Genomic DNA, 25,071 nt, shown 5'->3' with positions numbered 1-25,071 from the left:
CGAACCGTTGAAACCCGCCTACCTTACGAGTGATGCATTTACATGTGAAAATTTTAAACGTTCGAATTAATTTAGTATAAAGTCAAGCGGTAAAAAAACGTTAAAAAAATAAAAGCACTAAAATTAATTCATTAACTTTTTAATTTTGACCGATTGACTTTATACTAAATTAATTCAAATGTTTAAAATTTTCACATGTAGATGCATCACTCGTAAGATAGGCGAGTTCTAACGGTTCGGATTCGTCATTTGAAACCGATTTAATGAATTTTTGAGTTAAGCTCACAAAACACTTTGGTGAGCTTAAGAACACCATAGTTCTACTCATAATATAATATATATAAGTATATTAATATAATAATATAATATAAAAAATAAAAAATAAAATAATATTATAAGTATATTAATATAATAATATAATATAAAAACAAAAAATAATATAATATAATAATAATAATATAATATAATATTATATAGAGGAGGGATCGGATGACACCCTTTTTTGGTGACATCGGATAACACCGTGCATTTTCAAAGTCCAAACAGTCGATCCAAACAGTTCAACTTGATGGATATATGTTAAAATGTGATTGCAGATCAAATTTTACATTTTTTTGAATTTTTTTACTATTTATTAAGATGGGTACAAAAATTCAACGGTCTGAATATAGCGATTTTGTTAAATACTTAATAAATAGTAAAAAATTTCAAAAAAATGTAAAATTTGACCTGCAAGCACATTTTAACATATCTATTATGTTGAACGGTTTGGATCGACTGTTTGGACTTTGAAAACTTTGAAAATGCACGATGTTATTCGATGTCACCAAAAAAGGGTGTCATCCGATCCCTCCTCTATTATATAATATAATAATATTATAAGTATATAATCCTCGGACGGGTCTTACTTCCCGTCAGGGCTGTGCTTTTTTTTTTATCAGAAAAGGTTTAGATATTTTTTTAAATTCTGGACGGGTCTTCCTTTTTCATCCAGGCGACTATGCTGCTGTTAGCATTAATTAGGTTAAGGAACCTGGACAGATTTATTAGTCCTGTTCCATTGGATGAGATATTTAAGCCCGTTCTACTCATATCTCGAAATAATCCAAAAACAAACCTGTATTTTGATATATTTTTTTTTTCTATTAATAATAAATTCGGCCAGAATTGTCACATCTTTCTCTCTCAGAATTCGTATCCTCTGAGATATATATCTCATATTTTGCGTGACTTTCTTGGAAATCCCAACCGTTCAAATATGTTCTGCACGAATCTCAAAGCTATAATAATACCCCCTTGCTATCCCCGAATAGGCACCGGACACGTCGGTCACGCAAAATATGAGATATATATCTCAGAGGATACGCACTCTCGAGAAAGAAAGATGTGACAATTCTGATTCCAGCTCTACATAAACCCAGACTATTCAACTTGGATGGGTTTATAACCTCGTCCATACCCTTGGAGCTCCTTTACAAATCCAAGCTCGGATTATAATAATCATCAGTAATAAAACTTGGATAAACCCCAAATGGCCACTTCACAGTGCTGTGCCAACCCGCCGACTCTGGACCCGGTCTACGGGAAGGGCATGGTTGTCGACAACTTCGGGGGACTCAAAACATATATCTCCGGCGCTCTCGACTTCTCCAAGCCCGCCATCCTGCTCATCTCCGACATCTTCGGTACTTCCCAATTCCTCTTGAGTTTTTTTCTTGCAAGTCCTTGAGAATTTTATTTATTGCTTTATCAGTTTCTCTCCCGAGTCCTGAGACTGATTAAGTCATAGTTTCGTCTTTGACGCCTCTGTCTTAGTTCTATGTTCCTTTTTCTTTGTGCTTGAAATGCCATGGCGGGTTTGCATCTTCTGTTATTTACGCGTAACCTGCTATTCATATGCAGTTCGTCCAATCTAAAATGAACGGTCGGGAGGCACACCGCTGATGTCTTGAGTTTTTGTCCAAAGAGCTTCGGACAAAACCTCATCGTTGTAAACTGTTTGATCTGTGTTAAAATTAACACAGATGATTTAGATTTACGTAGCCTTTCAGAGTTAATTTAAATTTGATAGCACGAATTTTAAACTAAATCAAACGGTAAGGATCAGCTTTGGATGAGATTCTGTCCAAAACCTTTTGGACAAAATCCAATTCCTTTTATATTCATAGAAGGTTTATTTAATTTGGATCTTCCTTGGGAATTTTAAAACCTGGACGGTTCATTTCCGTGCAAGACTCCAATATCTAGAACGTGCTTAGAGCTCCCCTCGCTAGAGTTCACCTTCTTTTTTCATTTATTGTTATCTTTTTTTTCTTTTTCTTTTTGAAATGCACATGCTTCATAAATAATGACAATAACAATATTAAATTAATGATAATAGGAATAGTGATAATAATCATAGTCACAAGATTTGCAAATTAAACCCAAATAATTCGTTTTTTTTGTGATGCTGAACCTAACGTCGAATTATTCGGTTGACCGAATTAAACCCGAATAATTTGCGAATTTTTCTCGAATTTTACAAATTATTCGTGAATTTTTCCTAGAACATTTTTTATTTTTATTTTTTGTTTTTGCTCTTTTGCAGGACTAAGATCTCTAGTCCGATTAATTCCGAGTCTTTCTCGAATTATACTCGAATTATTTTCAAATCATGAATTTTTGACCTCGCCAAATCGAACCCGAATAATTCATTTGTCACTATGATAATGATTAGTTAAATGAAATAGTGGTTGTGGTGATAGCAACACTAACAAGAACTGTTCCAAAAAGAGAAAAATAACTCAACTCTATTTGATGTTCAGCTGTAGTTTTCTTACAGATCAAATAAAGTTCTGGTATATTCTTTTGGAAAAATTCTGTGTGGAAGGTGAAGTATCCTTCCACAATCTTATACCAAAATTATATGTGGTCCAATCAGTTGCAAGTATATGGTTGTAGAAATTGATTGAATTTAAACTAGTCAAAAGCTTCTGAAAGTTAAGTTGTGGTGTATAGTAAACATCAAATAAAGTTCTGGTATATGCTTTTAACAAAAAAAATTTCCCTTAGAAAATATAATAAATAAAGATTTGTTTAGTTAGACTGCCTTCTCTAATAGAGACTACTTTCATATGCCATCATTAGAAAAGAGTGGTTTAATTCGACCCTAACCATCTTAGCTATAACCAAATCCGATCTGAGCTTCTTTTGCAGCAAAACATATTGGAATATAAACCTGAATCAACTGACAACTTGTCTAACCTAAAAGCAGGTTTGACAGTGACCTGATCCAAATATGAGCAACTTGTTGTAATAAATCGAAAACTCCAGTAGCCTGTTAAATGAACCTAATTGAATCATAGTTGGAATGCGATCGAACCAAACTGGACAACATTAGTCCTTCAAAGAATAAAAGAATACTCAACCTAATAAAGATGGACTGATACAGTTCTATACTGATTATACCTTTTTCAGAGCTTTTTGTTAGATAATGTGTTCATATATTAATATACTTGACAACCTGCCTACATAAAACTAGTTGTGTAAAATTCACAGGGAACAAAAGAATGGACAAACATACATCCTTGTAAATATGGTTAGTTGTCAATCTGCTTTCCCATTGCTTTAGAACATTTCTGAACATCCCCTCTCTAATTTCTCTCTCCACGAATTACTAGTTGAAGAAAAGTAGAAATAACTAGACACCAAAACGTTCAGAAGTATCCTCTAGTTTTCTTGGTTTGTACATGCTATAACATATTATACTTGAAATTTTATGTGTCGTGTTATATGACTAACTCAAAGATGGTTCTTTTCCTTTCCAGGATTTGATGCACCAATCCTGAGGTTAGTGCCTATTCCTCTTTTCCTTAATTCTTCTCTATATTTTTACCAAATGCATGTTGTGTGATGTAAGTTCTAATTTGATTGGGATTGTTTTGACTAATCATAGAAAATTATGATTTGACCTGATAGGGCTTGGGCAGATAAACTAGTAGAGTCTGGATATTACGTGGTGGTCCCAGATTTTCTCTATGGAGATCCCATGCCACCTAATGACTTCAGTCAGTTATCCACGTGGCTTCAAAAGCATGGACCGGTATGTAATGGTTTACACTTATGTTTTAGTAGTTTATGTGTTGCAGTTTCATTTTTTCCCTTTCACAACTTGCTTTCTTTAAGTTCAATGGAAGTTTTAATTTTAACTTGAGCTTAATTGTGTATGAATGAAGAATGCAGTAGTTTCGTTATGATAGTTTGCCACTTACCTACAGTCCTGTATCTGCTGGATTGAATTCAATTTGTTCCTTTGGAAAGCGTGTTAGTATATAAAGTGGGTATTATGAAACTTTTAGAGATTCCAAGGCTTTTTTTAGGCGGGATTGCAAATTTTCTGTGCTACTTAAGTAATATGTAAACTTGTGGATTTAGGCAAAAGGATTTGAGGATGCAAAGCTTGTGATCCAAGCCCTAAAGGGAAAAGGTGTATCTGCCATTGGAGCTGCAGGTTTTTGCTGGGGAGGTACTGGTTATGTTTTTGTCTATATAGTTTATTTCTTTTAATGAATTTTAGACATGGTATTTATCCCTTAAACAGTACAGGATATATTTGCACATATCATGTTTTAGTGTTTTCTCAGCTTGTTTAGTTATTGTAGTTCAGATAATAACATTGACTTTTATCAAGCCATAAACAGTTACATTGTATAGCACACATCTTCTCTTATCTATGCCATAACACATGCACATTTATGTCAAAAATGTTAACCTAATTTATGGTACTCATCATCCGGTGTTATCAGCCAAGGTGGTTGTGGAATTGGCAAAGTCAGATGACATCAAAGCCGCAGTGTTGCTTCATCCCGCTTTTGTCTCTGTTGATGATATTAAAGGTACAGATTTTGCTTCAGTTTATTCAATAATTTTGGTATTATGTTGCTATTGGTGGGTACTCTGCCAGTATTGGCACAGTAATATGTACCAGGCTGTACCAAGCTAACGCCTGTCAGTTGCCAATTAGGTGTCTGCTTATTTTTCTTAGGCAGAGAGTACTATTCTTATTTCTGTTGCACCAGGTGGCTTATTTTTATCTCTAAACTAATTGAATGTACAAAATGAATTTCAGAGGTCAAGGTCCCGATATCAATACTTGGAGCTGAGATTGACAAGACTACTCCTCCAGAAGTGATTAAGCAGTTTGAGGAGATTCTTTCTACCAAACCTGAGGTGATTTGAATTTCTAAACCGACCCTTACCCGTGACTGATGGAATTTTGTCTGACCCTTATAAAAAGTACCATAGTAATGCTTATCGGACCCATCTGACAGAACTGGACCCACTGATGCTTGTAAACTAATTATTGCCAATAAAAATGAAGTGAGCATACAATTTTGAAGCTCGATTAAATTATTATATATTTTCTTATAATCATTGCAAACAGGTGCCAAGCTATGTGAAGATATTTGCGGGAGTTCCACATGGATGGACTATACGATATGAGGTCACTGACAAAGCGGCTGTAGAAAAGTCTGAAGAAGCCCACAAAGACTTGCTAAATTGGTTAAACAAGTATGTTAAGTAAATAAAATGATGGCTGTGTATAATATATATGTTTCACAAATGTCATGTCAAAACTGAGAGTTGTGGTGATAGGTATATAGTTATGGGATGAATATTTAATATAATAAAGGTTTGAAGTATGGGAAAATTTCTAGTATACTCATTCAAACTTTTAAAATAGCCAATTTTCCCATAGATACACCATAATATCCAATATCTCCATTAAAAAAGCCGCCTAGTTTGTGTCAGCTAGAAGTAGTAATATTTTGAATGGAGAAGATGTAAAGCTATTAAAAGAGAAAGCAAATGGCCTGAGTGACTATGATTTGGAGCACGGGCAATTGAAGAACTAGTTTTCTTTTAGTTTGTTTGTTTGTTTAAATATCATTTTTTTAATTAATTTAGTCATGGAACAAGAATTGTTCAAGCAATGGAACCACAGTGAAGAGAAGGAGGAGGGTAAATTTGTCAATTTCACTTTTGAAATAAATAAATAAAAGATTGAGTAAATAAAAGGGTAAAGAAGAAAGGATTATAAGTTTTAACGGGGGTATTGGATATTATGGTATATCTATGGGGAAATTGGCTATTTTAAAAGTTGTGGTGATAGGTATATAGTTATGGGATGAATATTTAATATAATAAGGGTTTGAAGTATAATATAATTTAGTACATTATCTTATGGTTGTAAACATATTTGTAAGTTTTGCAGCTAGCCATGATTTGTGCTGTTGTTCTGAACATGAAGTTTCCTCCTGCACTGCTACTTTTGAAGGACAGATCCGATGGGTCTATAGTCTATTGTTGTTATTCCGATCCCAACCATTCAAAGTTCTCTATATGCGAATCTCAATGAATCTCAATGAAGAAACTTTTTTGTGCACAAATATCTAGGAAGCTGAATGGTTGGGATATGAATAACAGGAACATGTTATTCTGTTGGAATAACAGCAGATTTATTTCCATCTATTGTTGATTTGTGTTGTTGTTCTGAAAATGAAGTTTCCTCCTGCACTCTACTTTTGCAGGACAGATCGGATGGGTCTATAATAGGGGTGGAAATGGATTGGATATTTTCGGGATACTTCTGTATCCGAAAATTAAATGCGGATCTGAATATCCGTGTGGATATGAATATGGATATGGTTTTCAATTTTAATTATCTGAATAGTAGATATATATACCATATAGTTTAATATATATTATGAAAATATTTATGTATATATCCGCAGATATCAGAAATCCGATCCATATCCGTATATATCCGTCTAATATTCAAAAAGCGGATATGGGTATGGTTTTACCACTACCCGATCTGTATCCGTCTCTGAAAAATAAAAGCAGATACAGATATTGTTTTACCACTAATTGATCCGTATCTGATCCGTTTGCACCCCTAGGTCTATTGTTGTTATTCCGATCCCAACCATTCATAGTTCTCCATAGGCGAAGCTCAATGAATCCCAATGAAGAAATATTTTTGTGCACAAATCTCAAGGAAGTTGAATGGTTGGAATCGGAATAACAGAAACATGGTATTCCATTGTAATAACAGCAGATTTATTTTCGTGTATTGGACAGATCTGATGAACCGTATTGTACCAAGATTCATGCTGACTCTCATCAACTCTTTTTATAAGAACTTACCTTTAGTCTAGTGGCAAAGATACATGGTTCCCATGTAAGAGGTCATAAATTCGAAATCTACAAAGTGGAGAAATATTCTATAATATGCATAGGAGTTTGAAAGTGTGGTGAATGCATGGCTTGACCTCTAATCCATGATTTAAAAAAAGAAGAAGTCATTTTACAGATCAGGCAGTTTTGTCCAGTTGGGACCAAATATGTTATAAAACATAAGTATGCCATGGTTGAGTTAGCCCAATACTAATATTCCTCATAACTTTTGCGGGTTTTTGACCATGGTTTTCTCAAGTTGTTTCCTCTCGCTAGTTGAAAGCTTAAGCAAGGTAATATTATTATCAAGGAGTGGAGATTTGTTGAGTGAATTGTGAATAGATAAATTTGTCGACCATAGTAAATGGAAGACACTAATATGTTATTTGTACTCTGGTAATCAACCCCAACAGCCAGTTTCCCCATTTTGGACTGAGATTAGGAAGCTATCTTACATTGGATCCAATAGCATTGAATAAACTCCAGGTAAACAATCCACTGTCAGATTCTGGATAGATATTTGGTTTGAAAATTGTTCCTTAGCTACTAAATATCCCCAAATCTATGCTCTTTGTAATACCAAAGACATTTTATTCAAAGAGGTTATTCAATCTCAAGGTAATGCAGTGACCTTCACTGATGTCCTCTTAGGGATTTGTCTAGTAGAATGGACTCAAATCCTTATTGTTCTTAGTCACTTTTCCTTTACTCATGAGTATGACAAACTGTCCTGGAGATGAACTTTCAAAAGGAGCTTTTAGTGTCAGATCTCTTTATCAATCTTTAAATTGTACATGGGTGTTAGTAGAACAACCTCTAGTCTGGTGGTCTTTAGCTATCCCTCCAAAAATCAAAATTTTTATGTGGTTGACTTTTAGAAATAGGATTCTAACTAAAAACAATCTTAGTAAAAAAAAGATGGATAGGCAATACAAAGTGTGTGTTTTGTGACCAAGAAGAAACTGTTAACCATTTTTTCTTGCACTGTTCATTGATCAAACAAATTTGGTATTGGTTAGAGAAAAATCAACTGTATTACGATAATTGAAAAACTATTAAGGATGTATTCAAAGTTGCCTTATCTTTACCTAAATTAGAAAAACATGCCTTCCTAGTTGTTTTTAGTGCCACCTGTTGGTATGTCTGGAAGCAGAGAAATGAAGTGTGCTTCCAAAATGTACAACCCAAAACTGCCTGAAGTTTAATCTTTCTTATAATTTCTTTGGTTTTATATTGGATAGGACATTCTAAGCCCAAGCAGAAGATGCATCAAGAAACATGTGCCTGGATACCTAGAGAAGATGTGATGGATGCCATACCCCTTCGTGTGATCTTGCCAGGTGAAGAGGATGCAATCTCCTTTCAGCTTGTTGACGATTCCTCCTCTGAGTGTTGATTTCAGCCTAGTTGTTTAGGACTTTGTAATATTTTACCAACTTACTATGCTATGTCCCTGTGTTCATATGGATTGTGGTCTCTTATGGGTCCTGTTGCAATTTTTTGGTCTTGCCAGGAAATTTAGAACTGATGCTAGTTAGCTCTTCTTTTTATAGCCTACTTAATATGCTCTTGTAATGGAGAGTATCAAGGCTCTCTAGGCTTCATGCCTGAACAGTGTCTGTGTGTTTCGTTTTGATATTAAATGAAACTGGATCTCGGCCTTTTTTAAAAAAGAAGAAGATAAATTTGTCGATTTTTATATACAAAAAGAAAGCTACACTATAATCACCACCTACAATTATTGGGATTGTGTTCTCCCCAAATGAATGGAACTCATCGAGTTCTACAGATTGGATGGTCCAGATTGTCGTTGTACATTGGATCTCGTGCAATATGGACAATAAGAGCAGCTGTCATGGTGAAATTTAATTTAAAATGAATAATTGTAGAAACTCCGGTACAGTTCCTTAGCGCTAGTGGGAAGGAACGATGACGGTCTACGCCACGTTGACTTCTTTCTCTCCTTTTTTTTTTTTTTAATATTCATGATTTATAGTCGACTTTATGGTATAAATGCAAAGAGTTTAAAATTTTTTATAATTAAAATATGTTGTGTGTAGGCTTACAGCATGTAAATCATAGGATAAGAAAAAAAAAATAATAAATGATCGGTGGAACGCACTCCGTATTACGTCAGCTCTCGTCAAACTACATGGGCTAAATAGGCTTAAAAAGACTCCTTCAATCAAGTCCAGACATCAAAATGTCGATGTTTGGGCTTTTGAGAAGGCCCACGTACTTGTGATCAAGCAAACAAAACCACATAATCACATTCATATCAACGCATAAATTTGAATGATAACAAAACGTACTATGCACTCTTTTGTTTGATTATTAGAATGCCACAAGTGTGGAATGGAATCTGCTCCTTTTCTTGAGAAAAGGAGGATCCTTCTATTCTCCAATTCGAACCGTTCAAAATTAATCAAACGGCTTCAATTATATCTAATTCATTTTAATAGATTATATTAATATAAAAAAAAAGTAAATGAAGACGTTTGATCGATTTTGACCGGTTCGAATTAGAGAATAGGAGAATCCTCCTTTTGTCAAGAAAAGAAGCTTGCTTCCCCCATAGGCCGTTTGTCAATTTGCGACTATCAACGCCCTGAAAATTTTAACGTTGCCTCTTGTCAATCTTTGACAATACCTCTCATAGCTGCAAGTTCCCATACTAGGGGTGCAAACGGATCGGATAATATCTGATTTCGTTCGAATTTGAATTCGAAAAAGTATTTAAATTATTTGACTCGTATTCGTATCCGAGACTATCCGTATTCGTATCCAAAAAATTATAATGGATACGGATACAGTAATACTTTTAACTATCCGTATCCAACCGTTTACACTTTTAAACTACAACAAATGTGATACATGTTCTTAAATTGATTTATTAAATTGCATATTATACAAATAATTTATTAAATTAAATATAGATAAATATTTTGATGAACAATATAACACTGACATAATTAGTGACTAATATTTTAATAATATAATAAATGTTTTATAACTAACAAGCTAATTATGAAAGATATCCGTATTCGTCCGATATCCGATCCGTATCTGTGACATTTAATATCCGATCCGTATCCGTATCCGAGACTATCTGTATCCGTATCCGAAAAATTATAACGGATACGAATACGATAAGACCACTATCTGATCCGTATCCTACCGTTTATACCCCTATCCCATACACATAATCTACTTTTGCATATAGGTCCATAATATAATTTGATTTGCGCTGCCTTAAAATTTTATCATTTCACAAAAGAAAAAAAAATATGCTCTTCCAAAGTTTTGTTATTGTTTACAACAAATAATCAATAAATATAACTGATAACTAAGTACTGTAAACATAAAAAAAGATTTCAACCACAATTAATACCCAAATTGAGAAATTTTTTTTTTAACTATCAAGTTGGTTTTGTCATTTTTTTTTTCTCAAATCTGCATTAATACCCAAATTGAGAATTTTTTTCTATAAACCATAAAAAAAAATAACAAAACCAACTTGATAGTTTCAGTTTTTTACAAAAAGTATAAGTACTGAGATTTCACAATTTTTCAATTAAACTGTATAACTGTTGGTATATATATATATTTTTTTTCTGTACCGAAATGGGTACTCGTTCTGGTTGGTCCGGTTAGTCAAATTCTTTTGCTTAATTATTTCTCAACACTATTGATCATCTTTTGTACACCAATTAGAAAATAAAAATTGCCATCCTTCTTTTAAATTGTTGCTTTGGGAGAATTAATGGTCTTCAAATCTTCAATTGATCCAAAAACCAAGGACAATTTTCACAATTTGTGCCGAATCGGTTTTTTTTTGTTTTTTTTTGTTTTTTGTTTTTTGTTTTTTTTTTTTTTTTTTTTTTCTGTGCCAAATTCTCTATTTGCCACATATATTTTTATTTTTTTAATTTTGGTTGGCTGTCAATTTTTTTTGTTAAACTGCGGACTGAAATGCTATCTCAGCAAAAGGAAAAAAAGTTGGGAATCGAATTACTATCTCGGTCCAAGCAAAACATTGATGGTTGGATTTTTTTTTGTGGTATGTTGTTGAAAAAATTGTGAAAACACCACCAAGTCGAAATGTTATCTCAGCACAACATAAAAAAAAGTGGGACCAATTTGACATTTTCATACTTATAGTTTTCCCTAAAAACAGAAATCATCAAGTTTATTTGTTAATTTTTTATTTATTCAGAATCCCAATTTTTTTTTTCTGTCGTCAAGAAATTGTTTACAAAGAAACTGGTGAATTTCATCATTAATGATATAATTACCATCATTAATATTCAATTTTAGGCATCGCATTTTTTTTTCTTTTCTTTGAAGGTGCGTATTTTAATTTGCTTTTAAATTTCATTTTTTTTTGTGTGCATGTGGTCTAGCTATCCAATAATTTGTCAACCGGATGGTTCTTTAAACATTCAATTTTCTAAAATTAATTGTTTTACTAATAAACAAAAAAAGAAGATTAATATCTGGAAGTGGAAATTTGCATCAAAGATGTGATTTAAAGAAATGAAAATGATTTTAAATTACACGAAATATTTTTTTTATCAATTAAAGAAAGTGAGACCCCGTTTGACCGGACAATTATCTTTCTTATTTCTCTATCTATATTCTAAAATAATGTCCCTAGGCAAAATCAACTTGTCACCTCTAACAAACGGAGAATTACAAGTTTTCAATGAAAATATTGTAAAAAACCAAACGCGTCTACTGAAAATTCATAAATTCCTCAAAACTACGTGGATATACGGCCATTTTTATTAATACTCTATAAAAAAAATATTAATTTTAAAAATGCCCCTGCCATCTGTTTTTTTTCAAAACTGCCCCGATCGTCAGGCCTACGGACGGCCAAAAAACCCACTAGACCGCCCCCCCACGGGCGGGTCACACCACTAGCGGACCGCCTCCCCCCCCCCCCCTCACGGGCAGTCCTCTTTTTTTTTTTTTAGAGAGATCTTAGTATTTTGATTTAAATAATTTTGTGAAGAAAAAATTTTCTTTGTTTAGAGTGTATGTCAAAAAATAAGACATTTGATATATTTATGAAGTGATGTCGTAACTCTTTATAACTTTGATTTTATTTGTCAGTTGGATATCACAAGTCTAAATATAACACTAATTAAGGACTTGACCTTTATTCAAAAATTTCCAATCTCTGACAACTTGTTGATCTTCTTCTCTTTTTACGATTTTTATAATATATGTATAATGTATACATATACATACATACATACATACATACATACATACATACATACATACATACATACATATATACATACAGAGATACATATATACATATACATATATACATATACATATATACATACATATATACATATACACATATACACATATACACATATACACATATACACATATACACATATACACATATACATAGAGAGTGACTAATGTGCATTCGTATGCATATGACACGATATGCATACGGTCCAAATTTGAAATTTTAAAATCCAAAACGTCGATCCGAACCGTTCATCTTGTTCTCCATATTAATATGTGCTTGGAGACCAAATTTTACATTTTTCTGAATTGTTTTACTATTTATTAAGCCACTTTGAAAATTGCTGATCCAACGGTAGCTGCTGATTTTACTGTTTTGTTAAGCCACCGTTGGATCAATAATTTTCAAAGTGGCTTAATAAATAGTAAAAAAATTCAGAAAAATGTAAAATTTGGTCTCTAAGCACATATTAATATGGATAACAAGATGAACAGTTCGGATCGACATTTTGGATTTTCAAATTTCAAATTTGGACCATATGCATATCGGGCCATATGCATACAAATGCACATTAGTCACTCTCCATATACATATACACATACAATATACATATACATATATAATATATGTATATATGTATATAGAGTGTGGCTAATTTACTACCATAAACATTTCGACCGAGGTGCTTCCGAGGCTCTATTAGCATATGTGATGTTCAAACAATAAATCCAAACTATTAGATGTTTAATCTATATTAAAATCTACTTGGAGACCAAATTTTATATTTTTTGGAATTTTTTTACTATTTATTAAGATGGTTTGAAAGTTGCTGTTTTTTATGGTGCAAAATTTTAATAAAAACATCGATTTTCAAACCATCTTAATAAATAGTAAAAAAATTTCAAAAAATGTAAAATTTGGTCTCCAAGTAGATTTTAATATAGATTAAACATCTAATGATTTGGATTTGTTGTTTGAACATCACATATGCTAATATAGCCCTGGAAGCATCTCGGTCGAAGTGCTTCCGGTAGCAAATTAGCCACACTCTATGTATATATGTATAAACTCATTTTTTTATAATATATGTATATATGTATATATAAATATATACATAAACATACATACACACGGTATTATATTATATATACAAATATATACATGTAGAGTAAGGCTACGCTACTTCGCGAATTTAACGGGGTGTTTTAATTCGCGCTCATATCTCTAGTTTCGAAGTCTAAATAGCCGATCCAAACCGTTAGATGTTTAATCTATATTAAAATGTGCTTGGAGACCAAATTTTATATATTTTTTTAATTTTTTTACTATTTATTAAGATGGTTTGAAAATTGCTATTTTTAATGCCTACAGTCGAAAGAAAACTTAAACTGAATTTTTGAGGCACTAAATGACGTTTTTTTGAAATTATGATGCTTTGGATATTCGAAAGTAATTCTCGGGTGATATTCAGATCCTTCTCGTCCTTCCCTTTCCGAAAAGTCGTCATACTCACGAATCCGACTCTCATAACTAAAGTTATGGTTGTCTAAAGTTTTTTCGAAAGCTAAACTTTGAAAATTCATAACTAACTGTAGAAAAATTCAAATAAATTGAAATTTGTATCAATTCTGTGTATTTTTGAATGCTCTACATGCTGGCGTAATCGCTTTTGCACTTTTGCAGACCCTGTATTAGTTTGGACTTGCTGATTTACCAGTAGAGGTCAAATTTGATGTTTTTAGTTTCTTTGCCTAGTGCTTGGCTGCTGAGTTTGGACTTGGTACCATACCAAAGGTCAGTCTAGGGTGCTTGTGCATAGACAGAGGTCTGAAAACGCTATAGCGCGCTATTGAGTGTGGAATTCAGATCCTAGATACCTGAGGTTTAATTATAAAATATGAACCGTTTTTTAACTTGGCACGCATCTTGAAACAGACTCTTATATTTTCTTAAGACATTGAATTTATTTCGGCTGAGAATTAATCTGGACTGTCTATATAAATTGCACATCGGGTCCTATAAGATACGGATTCTTTGAGTGTGGTGTTCCAGTTTGCTCTTTTATTTTTTTGAGTGGTGATTTGACGAAAGTAAAACGTTGATTTGACAAAAGTTAAAACAATGCATGTGAGTTGCAGATTTGATTCCCATGCGCGTATCCTGTATAAATCGTAGTAAAGAGTTACGACATCACTTCATAAATATATCAAATGTCTTATTTTTTGGCAAACACTCTAAACAAAGAAAACTTTTTCTTCACAAAATTATTTAAATCAAAATACTAATATTTCTAAAAAGAAAAGAAAAAAAGAGAGAGGACCGTTCGTGTGGGGGGGGGGGTCCGCTAGTGGTGTGACTCGCTCGTAGGGGAGGGGGGCGGTCCGCTAGTGGTGTGACCCGCCCGTGGGGGGGTCTGGTGGGTTTTTTGGGCCGCCCGTGAGCCTGGCGGTCGAGACAGTTTTGAAAAAAAAAAAATATGATAGGGACATTTTTTAAATTAACTTTTTTTTGTAGGGTATTAATAAAAATGGCCGGTGGATATATCTTAATCATGAAAATATCATAAATTAGAATTTTTCGGTCATTTTTATTATTACCCTAAAAAAAAGATTTTTTTAACACTGCCCTCATGTTTGGATTTTTTTTAAAATGTCCCGATCGCCAGGCCCACGGGTGGCCCATCCTTCCTAGCAGACTGCCTGGGTCAGGGATGGTCCGCTAAGGACCAGACCGCCTGGGGTCCAGGCGGTCCTCCTTTTTCTTTTTTAGAGATCTTAATATTTTGATTTAAATAATTTTGTGCAGAAATTTTTTTCTTGTTTATTTTTGTGTCAAGTTTGTGTATTTTTGAATGCTTTACATGCTGGTGTAATCACTTTTGCAGTTTGGTCCATGTATCAGTCCAGACTTGCTAATTTATCAGAAGAGGTCAAATTTGATGTTTTTAGTGCATTGCACTATACCAGTGGCATTTACTTAGTACTTGGCTGCTGAGTTTGGACTTGATACTATATCAGATGTCAGTCTAGGGTGCATTGTGCATGGAAAGAGATCTAATTTGAGATTTTGATATATTTTAGTAGCTCTAAAATACTGTTTTAGTACCATAAATAAAGAGAAGAATATCAACAAGCTGTCAGAGGCCAAGTCCTTAATTAGTGTTATTTTTAAATTTGTGATATCTAACTGACAAACAAAATCAAAGTTATAAAGAGTTACGACATCATTTCATAAATATATCAAATGTCTTATTTTTTGGTATACACTCAAACGAGAAAATTTTTTCTTGACAAAATTATTTAAATCAAATATTAAGAGATCTCTAAACCCTAATAGACCACCCCTGGCCCGGGCCCGGGCAGTCTGCTAGGAAGGGTGGGTCGTGGACCTTGAGGTCGAGACATTTAAAAAAAAAAACCAAACATGAGGGCAGTTTTAATTTTTTTTTTTTTTTGAGGTATTAATAAAAATGGCCGGGGATTTTTCCTCAAATCAGATTTGTAGAAGTAACATGATCCGACCTTTTCTCCGATAATAATTATTAAAGATAAAATCGTAATCGGTGACGCTCGTAACTACCACACGGTGGTAGGTAATTTGAAGGCTAATGCGGAATTCATATCACCTAAAGTAACTCAAATTTTGAGTTTAGATTTGAACGGTCAGATCTGTTTGCACAAATGTTAAAGAGACTGTGCATTAATTATACCTCGGACCATATTGATTCGGATTTTGATCGGACGGTCCTTATCTAAATACAAAATTCAAGTTACTTACGGCCAAACTCGACTAATTAGCAGAGTAATTTGGGGACCATTAGAAAAATTGTCACATCTTTCGAAAGGGAATTCGTATTCTCTGCATTAACTCAAAATGGAATCTTTTGAGTTAATACATCTGGACCATCTGATTCGATTTAAAAATCGTGCAGACTAGATCCGTACTAATATTAAAGATCTCCTGTGATAAAATCAGACGGTTAGATTGGTTTCGTTTAAAATCAGATGGTCGTAATTTATGAACTCAAAAGATTCCTTCTGAGTTTATGTAGACGATACGTGTTCCTCGAAAGGACCATTCTATTCCAGCTCTACATAAACCCAATTCAATTTGGGTTTATAACCTCGTTCATACAAAATCATCATCCGCTAGCCCCAAATCCAAGCTCGGATTATAATAATCATTGGTAAATCACTTGGATAAACCACAAATGGCCGCTTCACAGTGCTGTGCCAACCCGCCGACTCTGGACCCGGCCTACGGGAAGGGCATGGTTGTGGACAACTTCGGGGGACTCAAAACATACACCTCCGGCGCTCTCGACTTTCCGAAACCTGCCGTCCTGCTCGTCTCCGACATCTTCGGTACTTCCCAATTCCTCTTGAGTTTTTTCTAGCAAGTCCTTGAGAATTTTATTTATTGCTTTATTAGTTTCTCTCCCGAGTCCTTGAGACTGATTAAGTCATAGTTTCGTCTTTGACGCCTGTCTTAGTTCTATGTTCCTTTTTCTTTGTGCTTGACTTGGTCCAATCTAAAATGTTTTTATTTTTTTGAAAACCCGATAGTACCTATCAGGGAGTCCAATCTAAAATGAAAATTCACATCCTCCTCCCAGCTATCTGGACCGAAACGGACGGTCCAGATTTAGTTTCAGTTCAGATTTTTAAATTGGCACGAATCTCAAAGCACAAATAATACTACCCCTACGTCATCCGAGTAATCACCAGAGAGAAAATCTGTCCGTCCGTTTGGGTCAGGTACCTGGGAGGATATGGATCCCTAAAATGAACGGTTAGGAGGCACACCGCTGATGTCTTTTTATATTCGTAGAAGGTTTATTTAATTTGGTTCGTCCCTGGGAATCGGATACCAAACCGTATGATCAAATTCGGACGGTTTATTCCAGTGCAGGACTCCAATATCTAGGACGTGCTTGGAGCTACCCTCGCTTAGATTTGACCTTATTTTTTCATTTATTGTTATTTTTTTTTCTTTTTGAAATGCACATGCTTCATAAATAATGACAATAACAATATTAAATTAATGATAATAGGAATAGTGATAATAATCATAATCACAAGATTCGCGAATTAAATCCGAATAATTTGTTTTTTTGGTAATGCCGAACCGAATATTGAATTATTCGGTTGACCGAACTTTAACTGAATTAAACCCTAATAATTGCCGAATTTTACAAACTATTCATGAATTTTCCTCATTTTTTCCAGAACCTTATTTTTTTTTTTTGCAGGACTAAGATCTCTGGTCCAGGTAACTCCAAATCATTTCCAAATTATATTCGAATTATTCCAAAATCACGAATTTTTGACCTTGCCAAACAGAACCTAAATAATTCATTTGTCACTACAATAATAATTAGTTAAATGAAGTAGTGGTTGTGCTGATAGCAACAATAACAAGAACTGTTCCAAAAAGAGAAAAATAACTCCTACACTTTAGTTGGAAAAATACTCTATTTTGATGTTCAGCTGTAGTTTTCTTACCCATCAAATAAAGTTCTGGTATATGCTTTTGAAAAAATTATCTGTGGAAGGTAAAGTATCATTCCACAATCTTCTACCAAAATTATATGTGGTCCAATCAGTTGCAAGTATATGGTTGTAGAAATTGATTGAATTTAAACAAGTCAAAAGCTTCTAAAAGTTAAGTTGTGGTGTATAGTAAACATCAAATAAAGTTCTGGTATATGCTTTTAACAATTTTTTTCCCTTAGAAAATATAATAAATAAAGATTTGTTTAGTTAGACTTCCTTCTCTATTGAATATAAACCTGAATCAACTGACAACCTGTCTAACATAAAACTAGGTTTGACAGTGATCCAAACATGAGCAACTTGTTGTAATAAATCGAAAACTCCAGTAGCCTGTTAAATGAACCTAACTGAATCATAGTTGGAATGCGATCGAACCAAACTAAACAACATTAGTCCTTCAAAGAATAAAAGAAAACTTAACCTAATAAAGATGGCCTGATAAAGTTCTATACTGATTAAACCTTTTCAGAGCTTTTTGTTAGATAGTGTGTTCATATATTAATATACTTGACAACCTGCCTGCATGAAACTAGTTGTGTAAAATTCACAGGGAACAAAAGAATGGACAAGCATACATCCTTGTAAATATGGTTAGTTGTCAGTCTGATTTCCCATTGTTTTAGAACATTCCTGAACATCCCCTCTCTGATTTCTCTCTCCACGAATTACTCGTTGAAGAAAAGTAGAAATAACTAGACACCAAAACGTTCAGAAGTATCCTCTATTTTGCTTGGTTTGTACATTCTATAACATATTATACTTGAAAATTTATGTGTCATGTTATATGGCTAACTCGAAGATGGTTTTTTTCCTTTTCAGGATTTGATGCACCAAACCTGAGGTTAGTGCCTATTCCTCTTTTCCTTAATTCTTCTCTATATTTTTTCCAAATGCATGTCGTGATGTAAATTCTAAATTGATTGGGATTGTTTTGACTAATCATAGAAAATTATGATTTGAACTGATAGGGCTTTGGCAGATAAACTGGCAGAGTCTGGATATTACGTGGTGGTCCCGGATTTTTTCTATGGAGATCCCATGCCACGTAATGACTTCAGTCAGTTTGAAACGTGGATTCAAAAGCATGGACCGGTATGTAATGGTTTACACTTATGTTTTAGTAGTTTGTGTTGCAATTTCATCTTTTCCCTTCCACAACTTGCTTTCTTTAAGTTCAATGGAAGTTTTAATTTTAACTTGAGCTTAATTGTGTATGAATGAAGAATGCAGTAGTTTCGTTATGATAGTTCGCCACTTACCTACAGTCCTGTATCTGCTGGATTGAATTCAATTTGTTGCTTTAGAACAGTATGAAACCATCAATGTCCTAGCAAATTTCTTTGGAAAGTGTGCTAGTAAAGTGGGTATTATGAAACTTTTAGAGATCCCAAGGCTTTTTTTTAGGCAGGATTGCAAATTTTCAGTGCTGCTTGCGTAATATGTAAACTTGTGGATTTAGGCAAAAGGATTTGAGGATGCAAAGCTTGTGATCCAAGCCCTAAAGAGAAAAGGTGTATCTGCCATTGGAGCTGCAGGTTTTTGCTGGGGAGGTACTGGTTATGTTTTTGTCTGTATGGTTTATTTCTTTTAATGAATTTTAGGCATGGCATTAATCCCTTAAACAGTACAAGATATATTTGCACATATCATGTTTTAGTTTTTCTCGGCTTGTTTAGTTATTGTAGTTCAGATAATAGCATTGACTTTTATCGAGCCTTAAACAGTTTACATTGTATAGCACACATCTTCTCTTATCTATGCCATAACACATGCACATTTATGTCAAAAATGTTAACCTAATTTATGGTACTCATCATCCGGTGATATCAGCCAAGGTTGTTGTGGAATTGGCAAAGTCAGATGACATCAAAGCCGCAGTGCTGCTTCATCCCTCTTTTGTCACTGTTGATGATATTAAAGGTACAGATTTTGCTTCAGTCTATTCAATAATTGTGGTATTACGCTGCTATTGGTGGGTACTTTTCTTTTATTGGGACAGTAATCTGTACCGTGCAGTACCAAGTTAATGCCTGTCATTTATCAATCAGGCGGCTGCTTATATTTTCTTAGGTAGCGAGTACTATTCATATTTCTGTTGCAGCAGGTGGCACTACAATTCTCAGATTTACGACTTATTGCAATTATTTCCCTCTCTGAATAATTAAATGTACAAAATCAATTTCAGAGGTCAAGATCCCCATATCAGTACTTGGAGCTGAGATTGACATGCGTACCCCTCCCGAAGTGACTAAGCAGTTTGAGGAGATACTCTCTACCAGACCTGAGGTGATTTGAATTTTTCAACTGATCCTTACACCTTAGAACTCCAACTGAACCAGGGGTACTACAATTAATTATTCAACCTATCCAGTCATCCCAGCATAGTGGATCCGACCTGTTTGAGATTGACACCTGGGAAAAGGGAGTCTGTGTCCCTTCCGGTACCTGAGGTACAATTTTAAAAAATGGACGGTTCAGATTAACTCAGCTGGGCCAAACTCAATCCGGAGCCAATTGGAACTTTAAGGGGGCTGCTTTGAGATACGTGCCACATGAAAAGAACGGTCCAGATTTATGACTTGCACCTCAGGTACCTGGGGTGATACGGATTCGGAAAAAGGGCCAAGTATAGGTCCAAAATTTTCTAACCCGCATGTCCCTGTTCTACCTGTTTACTGAACTATATATTTTACAATGTCTTAATGGGTTTAGGGAAGCGATAGGAAAGCCAATGTATTGACCTCATTTCCACTCCATTTTGTTTGTCTAAGATCTAATATGAATATATTTAATATATTTTCTGTACTGTAATTTAATGGGTGGGGTTGGGTTGACAGATGACTTGCGTGGGTTTTGTATAGCTATATTTTGGTTGATCCATGACTGGTGGGATTGGGTCTGACCCTTTCATAAAATATAAAAATGCTTATGTGACACATCTGACCGAACTCGATCCATTGATGCGTCTAAATCTAAACTAATTATTGCCAATAAAAATGAAAGTGAGTTAACATACTATATATATATATATATATATATATATATATATATATATATTTTCTTATATTATTTGCAAACAGGTGCCAAGCTATGTGAAGATATTTGCAGGTGTTCAACATGGATGGACCGTACGATATGAGGTCACTGACAAAGCTGCTGTAGAAAAGGCTGAAGAAGCCCACAAAGACATGCTTAATTGGTTCAACAAATATGTGAAGTAAAAATTATGGTTGTGTATTATATATATGTATCACGAATGTCATGTCAAAACTGAGAGTTGTGGTGATAGGTAATATATATAGTTATGGGATGAATATTTAATAGAATAAGGGTTTGAAGTATAATATAATTTAGTACATTATCTTATGTTGGTAAACATATTTGTAAGTTTTGCAGCTAGCCATGATTTGTGTTGTTGTTCTGAAAATGAAGTTTCCTCCTGCACTGTACTTTTGCAGGACAGATCTGATGGGTCTATAGTTTATTGTTGTTATTCCGATCCCAACCATTCATAGTTCTCCATAGGCGAAGCTCAATGAATCCCAATGAAGAAACATTTTTGTGCACAAATCTCAAGGAAGTTGAATGGTTGGAATCATAATAACAGAAACATGGTATTCCGTTGGAATAACAACAGATTTATTTTCGTGTATTGGACAGATCTGATGAACCGTATTGTACCAAGATTCATGCTGACTCTCATCAACTCTTTTTACAAGAACCTGCCTTTAGTCTAGTGGCAAAGGTACATGGATTTCATGTGAGAAGTAATAGATTCAAAATTCATAAAGTGGAGAAATATTTTATAATATGCATAGGAGTTTGAAAGTGTGTTGGATGACTTGACCTCTAACTTATGTTTTTTTTTAAAAAAAAAATACTCTTTTTACTGATCAGGCATTTTTGTCCAGTTGGAACCAAATATATTATAGAACATAAGCATGCCATGGTTGAGATAGCCAAACAATAATATTCCCCCCTAACTTAATTTTGTGGGTTTTTTACCATGGTTTTTTCAAGCTGTTTCCTCTTGCTAGATGAAAGCTTAAGCAGGGTAATATTATTATCAAGGAGTGTAGATTTGTTGAGTGAATTGTGAATAGATAAATTTGTCGATTTTTATATACAAAAAGAAAGCTACACCATAATCGCCACCTACAATTATTGGGATTGTGTTCTCCCCAAATGAATGGAACTCATCGAGTTTTACAGATTGGATGGTCCAGATCGTTGTACATTAGATCTCGTGTGATATGGACAATAAGAGCAAACTATTAGAGTTTCTAATCTGACGTGGCAGTTTCTAATTCAGTTTCAGGGATGTATGAGAGTTTCTTATTTAGAAACTATACATGAAAGTTTCTTATTAAGAAATTGTTTATAAACTCTATGTTGGTCAAATAATTGGCTCAAATTGTTTCTCCTTTATAATTTGTTGCTGACGTGACTTAATAGAAACTCTAAAATGAGTTTCAGAGATGTGAGAATTAGAAATTTTAAAGACCATAATTTCTAAAAAATAGTTAACAGTTATTTAGAAATTCTTTTGAGTTTTAGAGATGGGGATGCTCTAACAGCAGCTGCTATGGTGAAATCTAATTTGGAGAATTTAATTTAAAATGAATAATTGTCCATACTCCATACAGAAACTCCGGTACAGTTCCTTAGCGCAAGTGGGAGGGAACGACACGTTGACTTCTTTCTCTCCCTTTTTTTTTTAAATATTCATGATTTGACATTGACTTTATGGTATAATTAAAATATGTTGTGTATACTATATAGGCTTAGAGCCGACATTTTTATTTTTACCTATTTTCTATAATATTTTAATAAAAATAACTAGGATTCAGTCAAAATTTAAAAAATATCCAAACCGTCAAAAAGATCCACAGTTTCGAATTTTAATTCGGAACCGTGTAATAAATACACAGCCTGGAATTTAAATTCGGAACTGTGAAAAAAATCCACGGTCCGGAATTTAAATTCGGAACCGTGGAAAAAATTCACGGTCCGGAATTTAAATTCGAAACCTTGGAAAAAATCCAAGGTCTGGGCCTATATATTTGGGTGAGCTGTGGTTTTTGTTATATCCCAAAATTTTAAAAAAAAATTAATTTGCTAAATTAAAAATTTTGCTCAAATTTAAAATTTTGGTTAATTAAACGAACTTTCAGATTTTTGTCTGATTAATTTAAAGTGAAACTAAAATTTCGAGATACAATCGAGTTATAAATTTAGTGTGTACTAAGTTAAGAATTTGAATCTAAAATATAAATTCTATAAATTAATGGTAATTATTCGAATAGTTCGTGAATTTAAAAATTCGTTACAAGTTCCGTTGAACCATTTAGAAAAGAAATTAAATTTGATTTGTATGAATAAATAAATAATTGAATTCTAAATAAAAGTATAATTACATGAAATTACTCGTATAAATAAATTATGAAATTTATAAAACTAGTTCATTTATGAATTTTAGAGATTTAATCGAATATATATAATTATATAAATTGAGAACGAATTATTCAAATCCAAATTTCAGAAATAAACATATGAAATATTTGTATGAAATTAATTGCCAAATTTTATGAATCTTCGACTCGATTTTATAAAAGAAATAGACCACAGATCAATTAAATGAAACCATATTAAAATTCTGAATGCATTGCAATTAATATAGTTCAAAAATAACAAAAATAAATGCTTCCTCCCTCTGTTTCGGCCTCTGTTTTGGCCAGGAACATCCTGTTTTGGCTCTGGCCGAACCATAGGCTTTTCTGCACATTGGTTTTGGCTCCTATTTTGGCCACAAACAAGTTGTTTCGGCTCTGGCCAAACCATACCATTTTCTGCACTATCCAGGAACAATATGTTTCTGCTAGGAACAACCAGGAACAGAACCTGTTTTAGCAGTTCGGACAATTTTTGAGAGATAATATCTCATGATCTGTTTGGCGATTTTGTATGAAACTTAATCATGAAAATATCATAAATTAGCATTTTTAACACTGCCCTCATGTTTGGATTTTTTTAAAAAATGCCCCGACTACCAGGCCCACCGGCGGCCCATCCTTCCTAGCAGACCGCCCGGGCCAGGGGCGGTCCACTAGGGACTAGACTGCCTGGGGTCCGGGCTGTCCTTTTTTTTTTTTTTTAGAGATTTTAATATTTTGATTTAAATAATTTTGTGAAGAAATTTTTTTCTTGTTTAGAGTGTATGCCAAAAAATAAGACATTTGAAGTGATGTCGTAACTCTTTATAACTTTGATTTAATTTGTTAGTTGGATATTACAAGTCCAATGATAACACTAGGGACTTGGCCTTGATTCTTGTCAACATATACCATTTGCTTATTTTTAACATATACCATTTTTTAGAGAATAATTGGATTATTTGATTATTGTCAATATATACCATTTGCTCGGAGATAGTCAAACGGACACAATAAATAGTAAATGCATTTTAAAATAATTATATGGATCATTCTTGAATAATCCCTTAGGCTATTGACTAAACAAAATACCGATTGTTGTATGCCTACCGTTGAACGAAAACTAAAACTGAATTTTTGAGGCACTAAACGGCGATTTTTTGAAATTTTGATACTTCAGATACCTGAGATTAATTCTCATGTGATATTTGGATCCATCTCATCTCTCCCTTTCCGAAAAGTGGTCATACGCGCAAATTCGACTTTCCTAGCCAAAGTTATGACTGTTTAAAGTTTTTTCAAAAGATGAACTTTGAAATTCACAACTAATTGTAGAAAAAAATCCAAATAAATTGAAATTTGTGTCAAGTTTGTGTATTTTTGAATGCTCTATATTCTGGTGTAATCACTTTTGCAGTTTGGTCCATCTATCACTCCAAACTTGCTAATTTACCAGAATAGGTCAAATTTGATGTTTTTAGTGTATTGCACTATATCAGTGGCCTTTACTTAGTGCTTGGCTGCTGAGTTTGTACTTGATACCATACCAGATGTCAGTCTAGGGTGCATTGTGCATGGAAAGAGATCTAAT

The 25,071-nt window shown here is 33.6% G+C and overlaps 1 protein-coding gene across 4 annotated transcripts; it reads left to right on the top strand.

The window, feature by feature from the left end:
- Nucleotides 1–1,397: 1,397 nt before the first annotated feature.
- LOC144544531 (endo-1,3;1,4-beta-D-glucanase-like) lies at nt 1,398–21,451 on the top strand. 4 transcript variants are annotated; one of them, XR_013508247.1, is made up of 8 exons: nt 1,398–1,685; nt 3,807–3,828; nt 3,958–4,081; nt 4,414–4,504; nt 4,785–4,874; nt 5,108–5,208; nt 5,423–5,624; nt 6,152–6,233. XR_013508247.1 is itself a non-coding variant. In XM_078293056.1 (7 exons), the coding sequence occupies exons 1-7, from the start codon at nt 1,532–1,534 to the stop codon at nt 5,561–5,563; spliced, it is 723 nt and encodes a 240-aa protein (XP_078149182.1). In that variant the 5' UTR covers nt 1,398–1,531; the 3' UTR covers nt 5,564–6,233. The 4 variants fall into 4 exon arrangements, 3 of the variants coding, with proteins under 3 accessions (XP_078149182.1, XP_078149181.1, XP_078149180.1); XM_078293056.1 differs by having other exon boundaries at nt 5,423–6,233; XM_078293055.1 differs by lacking the exons at nt 3,807–3,828; nt 3,958–4,081; nt 4,414–4,504; ... (2 more) ...; nt 5,423–5,624; nt 6,152–6,233 and adding exons at nt 18,868–18,889; nt 19,017–19,140; nt 19,508–19,598; ... (1 more) ...; nt 20,234–20,334; nt 21,129–21,451 and having other exon boundaries at nt 1,456–1,685.
- Nucleotides 21,452–25,071: the final 3,620 nt, after the last annotated feature.

The sequence above is a fragment of the Carex rostrata genome, chromosome 26, assembly GCF_964058835.1.
Source record: "Carex rostrata chromosome 26, lpCarRost1.2, whole genome shotgun sequence".
NCBI lineage: Eukaryota > Viridiplantae > Streptophyta > Magnoliopsida > Poales > Cyperaceae > Carex > Carex rostrata.
Note: the sequence above shows the minus strand (reverse complement) of the source record. Positions and strands in the feature narration are given on the sequence as shown.

Coding starts and splice junctions, on each gene's coding strand:
- LOC144544531 (XM_078293055.1), top strand. CDS start 1,532: ATGGCCACTTCACAGTGCTGTGCCAACCCGCCGACTCTGGACCCGGTC. Junction 19,141..19,507: donor GGATTCAAAAGCATGGACCG/GTATGTAATGGT, acceptor TTGTGGATTTAG/GCAAAAGGATTTGAGGATGC. Junction 20,335..21,128: donor TACTCTCTACCAGACCTGAG/GTGATTTGAATT, acceptor ATTTGCAAACAG/GTGCCAAGCTATGTGAAGAT.